The following is a 14,691-nucleotide window of genomic DNA, read 5'->3' on the forward strand; positions in this document are numbered from 1 at the left end:
TTAAGATCTGTAGATATTTTCCTGAGTAACTGCATTCTATCTCATCTTCACAGAGAAACACATTCCAGGCTGTTCTGGCCTCCTCTGATTCCAGCTCCTATGCCATTTTCCTTTATCCTGAAGATGGTCTGCAGTTCTATACCACGTTCTCAAAGAAGGATGAGGACCAAGTTCCTGCTCTGGTGGCATTCAGTCAAGGTTTAGTGGGATCACTGTGGAAGAGCGACGGAGCTTATAATATATTTGCTAATGACAGAGAATCAATCGGAAATTTGGTCAAGTATGCTTCTTTATCTTTCAGTAGATTCCCCCCTTAATAAGCTTATCATTTTATTATTTTATTAAAGATAATGTAATGGGCATTATAGAACATTACCTAAAAATGTTCCCACGGATTTAAATTTTGCATATAGTTTTTATATTATGTAGTACTTTTTTTCTAATGAACTCAAGGGCATATACTTTTAGAATGAACAGGTTTCCTATTTTTTAGATATCATCCTCATCTGAAACAGTTTCTACCATCTCTTCTATAAGTATAAAATTAGAAATAAAAGCTATTTAAACCTATCTCTCACTATGAACCCAAGGTGAAAACCCTTTTCCCCCCACATTGACTAGGGGAGAAATTCTTACAAGACAAACAGGCAATTTTGTGGAAATTGGCAAAAGGGGAAAGCTCAGACTGCTTTTCTAAAAATTAAAATCTTTCCTCTCCCATTATTCTTTTAAAAATAAAAAAAGAACCCCCGCCTAATTTCCTGTTGTCAAATTGAGTCTAAAATTCCTCTGCCCTTTGCTTAATGGTGTGCTGATAAATGCTTAACAACTCGCTCTCTGGAGGTGGGGGAAGCCCTCATTTATAGCATGTGCCTATTGCCATGGTGTAAATACTCCTACCATGGCCAGATTCCAGATACTCTCGTCATCTTACTCAATGTGGAGTTGAGAAAAGATGAACCATTATATAGTATTCTCACCATACAGATTCAATAGACAACTTCAAAAATGTAGATAATAGTAAAATAATTCAGATGTGATGAGTTTTGAGTATTTATTGCTTTTGTTTTTAATATAATTTATTTAATTGCAAGTTTATATAATTTGACTTTTTACAATGGCTGTGTTTAATAACTGGCTTGCAAAACTCCTAAAATTTAACAAACAGCTCTCACTAGCTGGTGCAAGCAAGCTCTGCACACCACTGCCTTTACTTAAGTCCCAGCCAGAGAGATTGATTAGCTCTATTTCTGCAGGACTTTCTTGATTCCTCATTCCCGATCCCACCCCAATTTTTTGCTCAGTGGTCTTCACGAATGTATGTCCCTTCTTTCCCTTGTGTAATCTTGTCATTTTACTTAATTTCTGATAGGAACACTTCCAATCACAGACACATAAGAATAGTAAAAATAGAGCAAAGAGTAGAGATTAGGATTATTCTATTGTATTTTATAATTATAAAATGCCTTTAGATTCTGAACTTCATTTGCATTTCACTATACCCTTGAGCACAAAAAGGTAAACTGAGACCTGTCCAAGATTCACAGCTAATAGAGTTGGGATTTCTAATAAACCATGTCTGTACTGTTTTCACTCAAAACACTTCTGACACCAACTGGGTGTCCTACAAGTCAATTCACTTCTGACACTAACTGCCTGGAGTTAGCGCAGGCCCCACAAGTTAAGGGCTCAGTCACATCAGACTGCCCCTACTTCAGATGCCAGTCGAAAGTCCCAGGTAGCCACCTGTACTTCTGATCAACCAGCTGTAAATCGGGGGTTCCCATTACTCCCTGCTCAGATTTGATAATTTGCCAGAATGGCTCACAGAACTCAGGAAAGCACTTTACTTACTATTACTGGTTTATTATAAAGAATACAGCTCAGGAACAGCCAAATAGAAGAGATACATAGGACGAGGTGTGGGAGGGAGAGGGGATCCAGCTTCCATGCCCTTTCTGGGTGCACCACCCTCCCAGCCCCTTGATGCATTCACCAACCCAAAAGCTCTCCCAACCTCATCACGTAGGGGTTTTTATTACATAGACATGATTGATTAAATTATTGGCCACTGGTGATTAACTCAATCTCCAATCCCTCTCCCCTCCCTGGAAGTCAGGCCGTGGGACTGAAAATTCCAACCCTCCAATCATGCCTTGGTCTTTCTCATGACCGGCCCCCATCCTGAAGCTATCTAGAGTCTCCAGCCACCAGTAATCTCATTAGCATACAAAAAGACACTCATCGATCAAGAGATTACAAAGATTTTAGGAGCTATGTGCCAGAACCGGAGACAAAGACCAAATATATACTTCTTATTCTATCACACCATGTCATGGAAAGAGAATAATGGAGAAAATGAATGACTCCAGTCAACAGGTTGCTCATATGGTAGGGCATCTGACCAGTGATTAGTATAAGTCACATTTTAAGGCCTGACAATGTCCCTGGAAAGCACCCCTCGAATGGATGAGGGTAAGCCTTTGCTAGTGTTGTGCTCATTTGGATACAACCTCACTGGATGGTCGCAGCTCTGTGATGACCAAACATGATTGCATCTGCTCTCCCACCCTCCAGCCTTGGCTGTAGGTAGAAGGAGGCAATGGGTTTCAGATTGACACAGAACCCCAGGGCTCCTTCTGCTTGGTTAGTGGGGGCTGTTTGTAGGTTGCTGGCCAGTAGATTTCTAAGGAGCCTGTCCTTCCCCCTAGGAGCAGCAACTCTGGGCAGCAGGGCATCTGGGTGTTTGAGATTGGGAGTCCAGCCACGGCCAGTGGTGTGGTACCTTCAGACGTGAACCTCGGACTAGACGATGGAGCAGAATATGACGATGAAGATTATGACTCGGTGACACATCTGGGCCTGGAGCATGTGGGCACCACATCCTTCCCCTATGAGGCTCCAAGAAGAGGAGACACTGGCACATACAACAGGCCCAGTGTCCTCTCTCCTCCCCGCCTGGCTACCGAGAGACCCCCTGGGCCTCCCACAGAGAGGACCAGGTCTTTCCAGTTGCCGGGGGAGAGGTTTCCCCAGCAGCACCCCCAGGTCATAGATGTGGATGAAGTTGAGGAAACAGGAGTTGGTAAGGCCATTTAAGTTGCAGTTGGTACATTCTTGGACACTTGGGTTTCCAGACAGAGGAGACTGCTGGAGGGGTGTCGGTTGTGTGTATTACATGGTGGTTTGTAAGGATGAGAGCCCTGAGAAGTGGGGGTGGGCCCTCCAAGCTGCAGAGCATTGGTGGATGGGCCCAATGGCCTCAAAGATTCCAAGTGATCTTTTGGGACTAGGGCTGTGGTTATGGAAACTGTGGAGCATGTCCTCTTTCAAGTTTCCTATTATTCCTTTTTGCCTGTTTTCAAGAGAAAAGTGCTTTAGAATTATTTTGAAAGTCAGATTTTCTTATTTGTGACTTCTGAGATCAGAAATCTATTCACCCACCTGAAAAAACATTTTAGAAGTTCCTTTGGCTGTTTACACAGTTTATCTTTGACATTTATTTCCTCTTGGTTTTGGAAGGAGAATGGTTGATTATTTTTCCTCCCAGGTCCCGTCAGTTTCAGAGTTGCTTTCTGAAGATTTAAGAATATAAAATAAGTAGATCCCCTTTTTAAAGATAGTTTTAAAGTACAATATCTTCTAGTCAACTATATTATATCAGATTTTTGCTACATTTTGTAAGAAAACCATTTGAACTCCAGCATGCTTTGATTTGTCTTATAAAGGATGTTCAAACTAAACTGTGTTCATTAATTTTTGCTGTTCTGGTCGACATATAATCCATTAAGATCCATATAAATGGGATGGTCTGAGCCTTTAAATGATGTTTACTATGACTCTTGACTGCTTCTACTACGAAGTTATCATAAGGCCCTCAGAAAAATCTACTCCGTTCCTCATTATTCACTCATTTTTATTTCTCCTTACTTGTTCTGATTTGTCTCCTAGCAACAGTCATAAATGTTTGTTCTTATCGAGTATCCCAAAGCATGGATAGGATCTGGCGGCCAGGGATAGTGTGCTTACTCGCTTCCGAGGCACAGAAATGGAGAAGTTGCCCTTTAGTGGCATGATGAGGACAAAGCTCATGTCTCAGGGCCCCCCACACACCTCGCCTGGATGTCCTGGGCTGACATCTCTTAGTGCACGGCGCTCTGCTCTTACAGCTGTTTCTGAGTGGTCTCCCCCAGGTGTGTTGGGTGTGTTTACTCACAGGTGTCGAGTTTTGAGTCGCATCCGGCTTTCACTCTGTCTAGGTGTCTCTGAAATTCTCATTCGTGAAGCCATCATTTTGAAATGGGATCATATCTGGCCCCAACAACTTATGGTGGTATATGACTTGGTACTGGGAAAAGCCTAGATTTGAACCCAAAATGTATCTTAAACAGATGTTTTCCTGTCCCTCTCTCCTAGTTATTTCACTGTTTTTATCAGAAAGGTCAGTCTTCTGTAGCCAGCAGTGCATTCCTGGTGTTATTTGAACAGTCAACCATAGATACGCAGCCCATAACAGACCCACTGGGCTGGGCCCACAGCTGAGATTAAGCAATTAGTAGGGTCACATGTGTTCAGCTCAGGGCCCGAGTGTTCTCGGCTCCAAACACCACCTTTATACCCACTGGAAATTTCCTTCTGCATATACAGGACTAATTGAATCTATCTAGGCTAAACTTTACTTTCATCTTCACCATAACAGTCAGTTATAAATTGGATCATTATCTCCTCTAAAAATTCATCCTCTCTTGTGCTTTTGACCTTCATTCCAAATTAATGTGCTCTGGATTGAGGTTAATGAGCTAGTTCATAATTCTAATAAAATGAAACTGGGAGGTAGAAATTTGAAATAGGGAGAAATTCTTTTTGTTTCTTGGGTCAAAGGCTTTTAGACCAGGTGTGACTGAGGAATTATTTCTAATCAGCTTTAGAGTATAAGAACTTCTGAGTTATCCCCTGGGGAGAAGAAAGGAGCAAATAGGTTTTAAAATATTTTAAGGTCATTAAAATGGCAAATTTTATGTTATATATATTTTACCACAATAAAAAATAATAGTAAAAAAGGTATTTTAAGGTTCCCCCAAAATGTGAAGCTGACCTTTCTGACTACATTAGATGGACACCGTATTAAGATTGATATTGGATAGCTGTAACCTAATCTTGACTCAGTGACACTGAGTACATTCGATTATAGCATTTTTTAATAATTCACTGTTGTGATTTCTCAAACTCCTTTAAACCCATTTGCCTTGGTGACTTGAGTAATGGAGCCACCATACTACAGTCATGTGCCACATAACGACGTTTTGGTCAATGGCAGATGGACCGCATATAAGACAGTGGTCCCATAAGATTAGTACCATATAGCCTAGGTGTGTAGTAGGCTATACCATCTAGGTTTGTGTAAGTACTCTCCGTGATGTTCGCACAACAAAGAAATTACCTGACGAAGCATTTCTCAGAACACATCCCCCTCATTAAGTGACGCATGACTGTATATAAGTAGCTACAGGTAGTGAGTCCTGTCTCTGAATTGCCTAAGTAGATGGGAATTCCCGCAAGGCTTTGGGTGCACAGTGTAATAAAGCCCCCTGGTCCATAGCCCTGGGAAGCGCTTACAGGTGTGCTGTGTTTTCTCTGAGCAGTTTTCAGCTACAACACGGATTCCCGCCAGACGTGTGCCAACAACAGACACCAGTGCTCCGTGCACGCAGAATGCAGGGACTTCACCACGGGCTTCTGTTGCAGCTGTGTTGCTGGCTACACGGGGAATGGCCGGCAATGTGTGGCAGAAGGTACTTGCTTTTATGTGTTCAGTTTGTGGGGGGAGAAGGAGGAGGAGTGGGCTTTTTGTTTGGGTGCTTGTTTGGAAAGGTTGCCTTTAACCCAGATCTCTAAAAGTGGGTAGTGTTTTTAGTAGGACAATGACATTGAATGTCTCATTCTCTATTCTTTCTCATACTTCTCCAGTGGGCGTTCCTCAGGGAATGCCCATTTTTCTAATAAGGTGAGGTCTCTTTCTTTCCTGTGCTCTTTTCTCCACCTCTGAAATGACTGCCATTGGGAGCCCATCTTCACAACTGCTCCTCGCGTGGGACAAAGGCTGAAGTGTTGAAATTATGCAGCCTAAATCAGGAATTGTTAATGCCTCTCATTTTCCTCAGTTTCTTTCAAACCTCTTACTTGGTCTTGCTGACAGATCTGACTATCCTAATGGCTATTAGACCCCAGCAGGGCCACAGTGGGCTGGTGTAGACCAAAGTTTGCAGTGGGTAAAGTCTATTTCAGTCCCCCTGCCCCTCGGGGTTTCCTTTCCTCTGCCCCTGAAATCACAGCATGGTAATGGCAGACATAAGGGGGGCACCACAGTTAATTCTGGAGCGCAAACCTATTGTGGGGCTAACTCCAACATGGATGCAACTGTGGGCTGACATCAGTTCTGAGCTCTGCCCCCAAAAGGACCAACCAGGCTTGATGTTCTCAGATCGTCAGAAGAATCTTCTCTGCAAAAGTCTAGGGGGTCGGGATAACAGTTCATTCAGAGGGTGAGACCTATGGGAGCCTGGGGCCATAAACTGGAATTAAAACAAAAACAAGAACCCCACCATACTGAACTTTTGTCCCTTCAGATGCCAAGTCACCTCGCTTCTCACTGGTCGTCTTCCTTGTGCATTTAATGAGGACCCTCAATTGCTTCGCAGAATTTGACAAAATAAAACTAAATTGGAGGCATGTTTTCTGTTTTTCAGATCCCTTGCTATAGCTATGGTTAAATCAGTTATTTTAATTTGCTAGAAGAATAAATAGTTTCCATCTGGGTCACAATTAGATAAAGTGAGTTTTGTTAAATACTATCTTCAGCAATGAAAGAAAAGTTTGAATACTTTTCATACTTTTAGTACACTTTTAATTTTTGAGGATGTTTTTAACTTCTGTAAATGTGTTTTCTTTCAAATCCCACCACCCCAAGGATGGTGTGCCTTTGCTTCTTTGTTTTAGGCTTGGCTTTTATACCTTTCTCGCTCTGGGAGAAGCTTCCAAAATCTATAATGAAAGCTTATTTTCAAGAGCAACCTCGTTAGCTCTTTCCATGTCAAATATCAGAGCTGGAAATGCTGAGCAGTTTGGGTTTGGCGGCAAGCTCACATGTGACGAACTTTGCTGCTGCACATTTTGACATCATATACACGCCCCGTAATAGTTTTGTGGTTTAAATATTTGTTGGATTCTTGCTACTTTTGAAACATTTTTCTAGCTCAAAGTTTGGTGGAAAAAATGTGTTTGCTTTCTTTAACTTGGCTTTCCTGCTTGTTTCTGCAATTGTTTGGGGGATGCATTTTTTCGATATTAGTCTTCTAACTTCACAGCATTCCCCAGTGTAGTGACACAATTTGTGTGCAGAAATACTCTGTGTTGAGTACGCCTTGGCTTCTCAGTGACCCTGGTGAGCGGCTTGGCTTGGGCATACTGAACACGGCAAGAGATCTTCAGAACATGGGTGATGGTGCCCAGGTGTGGGCCCGTCTGTCTGGGGTTATTCAACAAACTTTCCTGAGAACTTACTGCTCACAGAAAACTCTGCTGACATCCAGTAAGGGAGTTGGATATGAAAGTCCTGTCCCTAGTAATTTATCATCTAGCAAGAGAAACAAGATATATACAATCAGTAACTGATAGAATTTAATTCTACATCAAACCTGAACAGTCCAAGGTGACTTATTTACCTCTTCCTTCAGTTTTTTTCAAAAGATACAATTCACACACTCATTTAAAGTATACAATTTGGTGGTTTTTAGTCTGTTCACTAAGTTGTGCAACTCTCACCTCTGTCTAATTTTAGAACATTTTCATCACTCCAGAAAGAAACCCTATATCCATTAGCAGTCACTCTCAGTTCCCCCAAGTCCCCAGCTCCTGTCAACAACTAATCTACTTTATGTTAATATGGGTTTTCCTCTTCTGGACATTTCATAGAAATGGAATCATATAATGTGTGACCTTTTGTGTTTGACTTCTTTCATTTAGCATAACGTTTTCAAGGTTCATCCATGTTTTAGCATGTATCAGTACTTCATTCCTTGTTTCTAGCTAAATAATATTCCATTGCATGGATATACCACATTTTGTTCCATTCCTCAATTGATGGACATTTGGGTGGTTTCCTATTTTGGCTATTATGAATAATGCTGCTAAGAACATTCACGTACAAGTTTTTGTGTGGACCTGTTTTCTATTCTCTTGGGAATATACCTAGAAGTTGGAATTGCTGGGTGATATGGGAAGCTTCAGTTTTCTTATTCGAATACAAGAACAACTTAATTTCTTTAATCTTATCTTTTCTTGATTAAACAATAACAAATATATGCAAGCTATAAATATTCAAACATTATAGAGATATATAGTATAGAAAATGAAAGTTCACCATATTGCCCTGACTGAACCACTGTTAGCAATTTTATGTATGTCTCTTCAGATATTTTCCCCTAGGTATAAGCTAACACTTATTATTAATGTAATTTTAAAAACAGTATTCTACATATACTATCTGGCAATTTATGAAGAAAGCTTTTAAATTTGCCACAGTAGGTTTCACATCTTTCCCAGTGGTCTAAATGGAACAATCAACAACAAACAAGCTGGTCCTGGCTCAGAGGCTGTGCTGTGTGGCCTGTGATCTGCGCCGTGCCCACGTCTGGGGGCTGGATGAAGCTCCAGGACTCAGACTGGCAGTCCTAACCCTGGGTCATAGGACAGTGTTGGAGCCAGAGATGTTTATTAAGATTGTTATAGATCAGGCACCAAATGTCCCAGATTCCCAGGACCATCCAGTTTAGCCCTGCTGTCCCAATGAAATTACTAATTCCATCCTTTATGCTCTCCAAAGTGATCAATTATATGGTCACCTAGTTCTAGATCGCCTGTGATACTGTTCTTCTCCTGAGAGTATTTTATTTGCCCCTGAAGTTCCTCCATCACACGGTGGCTCCCACTGGAGCCACTTTCATGCTGTCCATTATCAATCAGCATGGGAGAGAGGCAGGACGTTGGAATTTCTAAGGCTCACAGCGACAGTCATAGGTACTATCTTGGGAAGAACAACTACTTTCGCTTCTCCCAAAGCCCTTTACCCCAGCTCTGTTTTGCTTCTTTGCTTTATAGGTACAGGTGCTACCAGACATATTATTCTTTTTTGAAAGACTAGCTTCTTTCTTTATTTCTTTCCCAGGTTCCCCACAGCGAGTTAATGGCAAGGTGAAAGGAAGGATCTTTGTGGGGAACAGCCAGGTCCCCATTGTCTTTGAGAACACCGACCTGCACTCTTACGTGGTGATGAACCACGGGCGCTCCTACACAGCCATCAGCACCATTCCTGAGACCATCGGGTATTCTCTGCTTCCTCTGGCCCCTGTTGGAGGGATCATTGGATGGATGTTTGCAGTGGAGCAAGATGGATTCAAGAATGGGTTCAGCATCACAGGTAATTTGTCTCAGACGTTAAAATTAGTGGGCCACACAGTGGTGCTTGGGGGTTCTGGGGGTGAATGAAAGGGAACTCCATGTCTGCAAACAACTTACTGATAAGCATTTTGTGGCTACAGAAATAAGATGTTGAAGTCAAATTATCAATAACTTTTTCATTAATATATATTAACTAAGACTGTCTAGAACTGCGTTTTGATCAGGGAGCGATTTCGTGGTGGTGATTTAGAAGTCTCCAGCAGAGCAAATGGTGTCATCTCATACAGCCTCACAACCCAAAGTGGGGGGCTCACAGGTTCCCTCCTTCTGTTTATCAAGCCTGCCTCCAAATTCCAAACCAATCTGAAACTGATCCTTGACATTTCTTCAATATCTGCTCGGAGAAAAGGAACCTGTCATTTCTATCTCGTAAATAAAGCCTCATAAACATAATCCTCATGAGTCTTAGGAAGCCTGAGATTCCTTGGAGCTTCTTAGAGACTGTGCCCTGTTCAGTCTTTAGTTGACATGCGGGCAGATGGTTGGAGGACATTTCCCTAGTGTAGTGTGGCCTCCCCCATGCTCTGCCAAGACCAGCCCACCTGTGCATGCTGGAGGCCCCTTCCTGGGAGCAGCGTGGGTGGAGGAGGCTGTGTCCTTCCTCTCCAGCCACTTCCAGGACCTGGAGCCTGTTGTGCTGGGACAACAGCTGCTGCCCCCAACTACCTAGATCTGCCTTCTCCACCACCACCTAGCCTCGCTGGAGCCTCAGCCATGGCTTTATTGTGGAAACACTGCTGAAAGCAGGGTCTCCAGGCTTTACACGGGGAACCTTTCAAAAGTTATAGTGCATAAATATATAAGTTCCTGAAAAGTGGCGATTTTAAGAAAGGAGAGGATATATATTTGAAAAAGGGTGAACCTACCCATAAGATATGCTAATTTATGACCTAATGTTTTTTCTCCCTATCCCTCAGGCATATAAATCCTGAGTATTATAACCATGTTCGTGTTCTACTGCAAACACATGCTCTTTCCTTTGCAGACATAGTTGAGCTTTGCAATCAGACCCACAGACCCTACTCCTTCCCTGCATATCTTTTCACATGGGTGCTGCCTTGTATGTGGGTTAATCTAAATTGATGATTCTTGGTAACATACATCAAGTTCAGCAGGGCTGAGAGTCTTTACAAATTCCCTACAACAGCAAACCTTTGTTACTATAATGGCCTCTCTTAATTGGCCTAGGACCTGTGTTATCAGTTGGATATCTGCCTGGGACCTGGGTACTATAAAGCAAGAGTTGTCAAACTTTTTCTGCAAAGGGCCAGATAGTACATATTTTAAGCTTTGCTTAAATATTTTAGGCTATACTGTCTCTGTTGTAACTACTCAACTCTGTCATTGTAGACCAAAAGCAACTAGAGATAATATGCAAATGAATGAGCATGACTGTGTTCAATAAAAATTAATGGGCACTGAAATTTAAATTTCATATAATTTTCACATATCATGAAATATTATTCATTTGGCTTTTAAAAAAAACATTTTAAAATGTAAAGACCATTCTTAGCTCAAGGGCTGCTGGCCAGATTTAGCCCAGGGGCCATAGTTTGCCAGCCCCTGTTATAATGGGAGTGCGCACATGTGGAAAAGGGAAGAAGCTGGAAGACGTGGGAAGTATTTTTTCTGCCTCTCTGGGGCTGCTGCCCTGCACAGACCACGGCGAGTTCCTGCTCCTAGGGTGGTTTCTGGTGCTGGTGAGGTTTGCCCTCAATAACTCACCCATCCGGACCGGCGCTTAGCTGTTAGAATAGTCATCCCCTTAACTGGCATCTTGGAGCCCTTGACGTTGGGCAGAGCACTTTTTAACATACTTTGTCTCATCTAATTTCCACAAGATAGATTGTATCCCTTTTTTATCATCAGGAAATGGAGGCTCAGTGGGGTTAAGTAACTCGTTCAAGTTCACCAAACCAGTACCCAGCACAGTTGGGAGTCAAACCCCACCCCCTGCTTTTCCCAGCACTACCCCTGAGCCAGCCCCTCTCAGGCGCTGGTGTGTAGCTGGGAAGCAGCTTCTCTCCTCTGTGCGTGACTCAGTTGGCCACACGGATGTCCCAGCTCTGTCCACAGCGTCACCAGCCCCATTTCTATCAATCAAACGAAAGCATCTGCAGAGGAGGTGCGAGCCCGCTCCCGCATCATGACGCAGCACTGTGAGCCTAGGGCGGGCATGAGGGCGGCTTCCCTGACCCCAAAGTGACAGACTGACCTTGCTTTCCAGGGGGCGAGTTCACCCGCCAGGCCGAGGTGACCTTTGTGGGGCACCCGGGCAAGCTGGTCATTAAGCAGCAGTTCAGCGGCATCGACGAGCACGGACACCTGACCATCGACACGGAGCTGGAGGGCCGCGTGCCGGAGATCGCGTTCGGCTCCGCGGTGCACATCGAGCCCTACACGGAGCTCTACCACTACTCGCGCGGGGGTGAGCCGCCTGCCCGCGCCCGGGCGCACCCGCCGCAGCGGCCCGCAGCCGGGGCCCTCGCCTGGGCCTCGGAGAGGGAAATATGCCGGCGGGCAGGGGGCAGTCCTTATTAAAAGCACCTTTTCCCTAATATAGACACAGTACACACTCACTGGAGAGACCTTAGGCCAAAAAAAGAAAATAAGCATGACTTATAGTCATAAAACCAGGACATAATTATTGTTAAATTTAAATGTATTTCCTTTCAGCCTTTTCCCTGTATATATATATAAAAATCCCAACATATTATATTATCCCAGTATAGATATCGCAACATATTATATAATTTCAAAGTAAAGTAATATAATTTTATTATAATATACATCCGTATATAGTTTTTTAACTTTTTATTTTAAATAATTTCAAACATGGAAAAATTGAAAAAAGCACAATTTTAATACCATTTACCCAGCTTCATCAGTTAACATTTTGCCACATTGTATCATTCTCTCACACTCATATATATATGAGAGTAATACCTGTATATATGTAAAGAGTATGTTGTAGACATGACGATCTTTCATCCTCTAAATACTTCACGTGTTTTTCCTAAGAACAAGAACATTCTCTTACATGGCCGCAGTACAATGATCAAAATCAGGAAATTTAACATGGATGCAATACTATTATATAACCCTCAGTCAGGTGTACAGTTTTTATTTGAATAAAATTGCAGTCAAACATTACTATATCTTCAATTTTCTGGTTAATGTCAAATCATGAATATTTTATAGTTTCATTAAATAGGCTTTGAAAACACTTTTAAATGAATCTGTATGATTCTATTGTATGACTATTACTTTAAACCATTCTATTTTGTAAAGCTTAGGTTACTTCTAATTTTTCCTTCTCTTAATGAGTTGAAAAGATCATCTTCATCATAAATCTTGACCAAATTTCTGGTTGTTTTCTGACTTAATTCCTAGAAAAAGAAGTGCTGAGTTGAACAATAAGAACATGTTAAAAGCTCTTATTAAATTGCCATCCAGAAAGTTTGTACCAGTTACCGAGGCCTTGTGGCTTCATTGGGCTCTCCTGGGGGGGCCGAGTGAGTGGATAGGAGGTGGAATGAGCAGCAGGACCCCAGTCTGCAGTCAGCCTGCAACCAGATGGTGTTTCTGGCAGCCCAGCACGTGGGAGCTGGACGAGAGGCAGCTCACACTAATCTTTTATTTGTCCTCTGGCTTTTATGATCAACTACAGCAGAGCACACAAATATAAAGAGTCTTTTATACTTTTTAAAAAATAGTGAGTGGAGAGTTTCATCGTCTGGGTGAAAAGCAGGCCATCTTCTGAGTGGGAAGACTGCCTCTCTTCTCTATTGAGGTTTGCTCACGGCACTTCAGTAATTTTACAGAAATTGGCTACTGAAACCCATTTAATATCTCATATTTTAACATCAGAGAACTGCTTAATCTAGAGTAATACATAGCAACCACTATTTATTAAATCCTAACTGAGATAACCTACATAAAGCAGTTAGCACTCTGCTAGTCACGTGGTAAATACTCCGTAAATGGTAGTTTATCTTAGTAATAGTATTAGCTGGCTAGATTCCGGAAATTTCACATAAGTTATCTCGTCCTCACTCCAACCCATGTTGTAAAAGAAATTGAGGCTAAAGAAGTTAGTAACCGGCCTGTGATCACACACATTGTGAGTGATGGTGCATTGTGAATTCAGGTGTCTCCTGCCAAGCCTGTGCTCTTTCCGCCAGAACTTAATCTCTGGATTGGTTCTGGGCAGCTTAGGAACTTATAGAGAAGCACTTGATGAGAAAAAGCAATAAATGTTACTAATGCAAGTAATGCCAATAATAGTATGGGAAATCTATGAGTAGAATGAGTCCCAGCAGAAATAAAATGATCTTTAACGTGTTCCATCTGATCTCTCATCGGTTAGCATTATGGGCAGGGAATACTGCTGATGGTTTTAAAGCCCTTGAGTAAGCCCCTTGCATCCTTAAGATCTCTCCTTTGTCTCCCTGCCTTGTCTCCTGCCTTCCCTCTGCATCCCAGTGATCACATCCTCCTCCACCCGGGAGTACACCGTGACGGAGCCCGAGCGAGACGGCGCTGCCCCTTCACACGTCTACACTTACCAGTGGCGCCAGACCATGACTTTCCAGGAGTGCGTCCACGACGACTCCCAGACGGCCCTGCCCAGCACCCAGCAGCTCTCGGTGGACAGCGTGTTTGTCCTGTACAACCAGGAAGAGAGGATCTTGCGCTACGCTCTAAGCAATTCCATCGGTCCTGTGAGGGGTAAGAGATGGCAGCTTAGCCTGGGCATCGTGTATGTGCCTGCACGTCTGTCTCTGTGCTCTTTGACTTAATGTTTTTCATCTCTCAATAAGAAGAAGAAAATTATGCTAACGTATCTCCTGACAGAAATAAATGTCTTGCCGTCTACGATTCTTAGAAATCTACCTGTCTCTGTTCTGCCAACCTAAGGCCACTTTATTATTTGTTTGAGGTAGAGCGAAGAGTGCTAACCCGGTGAGTTACCTTGCAGAGTGGACCATCCAAAGGCGACTGCTGGCTTTGACAGGGCATTTAAAACACTCTAATCCTGAGGAAATCTAAATAAATCTGATGAAAGTCAGGCAAAGAGCCTACAACAAACTCTGCCCTGTGACAGCACATTGTGGGTCCTGAGGTCTGGTCTGTGGGTGCTTCTGGCTGTGTGGAAGGAGCTGGCATTTGGGG

The 14,691-nt window shown here is 42.8% G+C and overlaps 1 protein-coding gene across 1 annotated transcript in view; it reads left to right on the plus strand.

Moving 5' to 3' along the window:
• NID1 (nidogen 1) overlaps window positions 1-14,691 on the plus strand; it is an 83,634-nt gene that overhangs the window by 24,402 nt on the left and 44,541 nt on the right. The window contains exons 3-8 of the mRNA XM_004432391.3: window positions 54-280; window positions 2,712-3,085; window positions 5,643-5,792; window positions 9,224-9,475; window positions 11,744-11,944; window positions 14,002-14,247. Of these exons, the coding sequence (XP_004432448.1) occupies window positions 54-280; window positions 2,712-3,085; window positions 5,643-5,792; window positions 9,224-9,475; window positions 11,744-11,944; window positions 14,002-14,247 (1,450 nt within the window). The remainder of the gene's footprint in view (window positions 1-53; window positions 281-2,711; window positions 3,086-5,642; window positions 5,793-9,223; window positions 9,476-11,743; window positions 11,945-14,001; window positions 14,248-14,691) is intronic.

Source organism: Ceratotherium simum, chromosome 6 (genome assembly GCF_057802395.1).
Source record: "Ceratotherium simum simum isolate JZ-2026a chromosome 6, ASM5780239v1, whole genome shotgun sequence".
Classification (NCBI taxonomy): domain Eukaryota; kingdom Metazoa; phylum Chordata; class Mammalia; order Perissodactyla; family Rhinocerotidae; genus Ceratotherium; species Ceratotherium simum.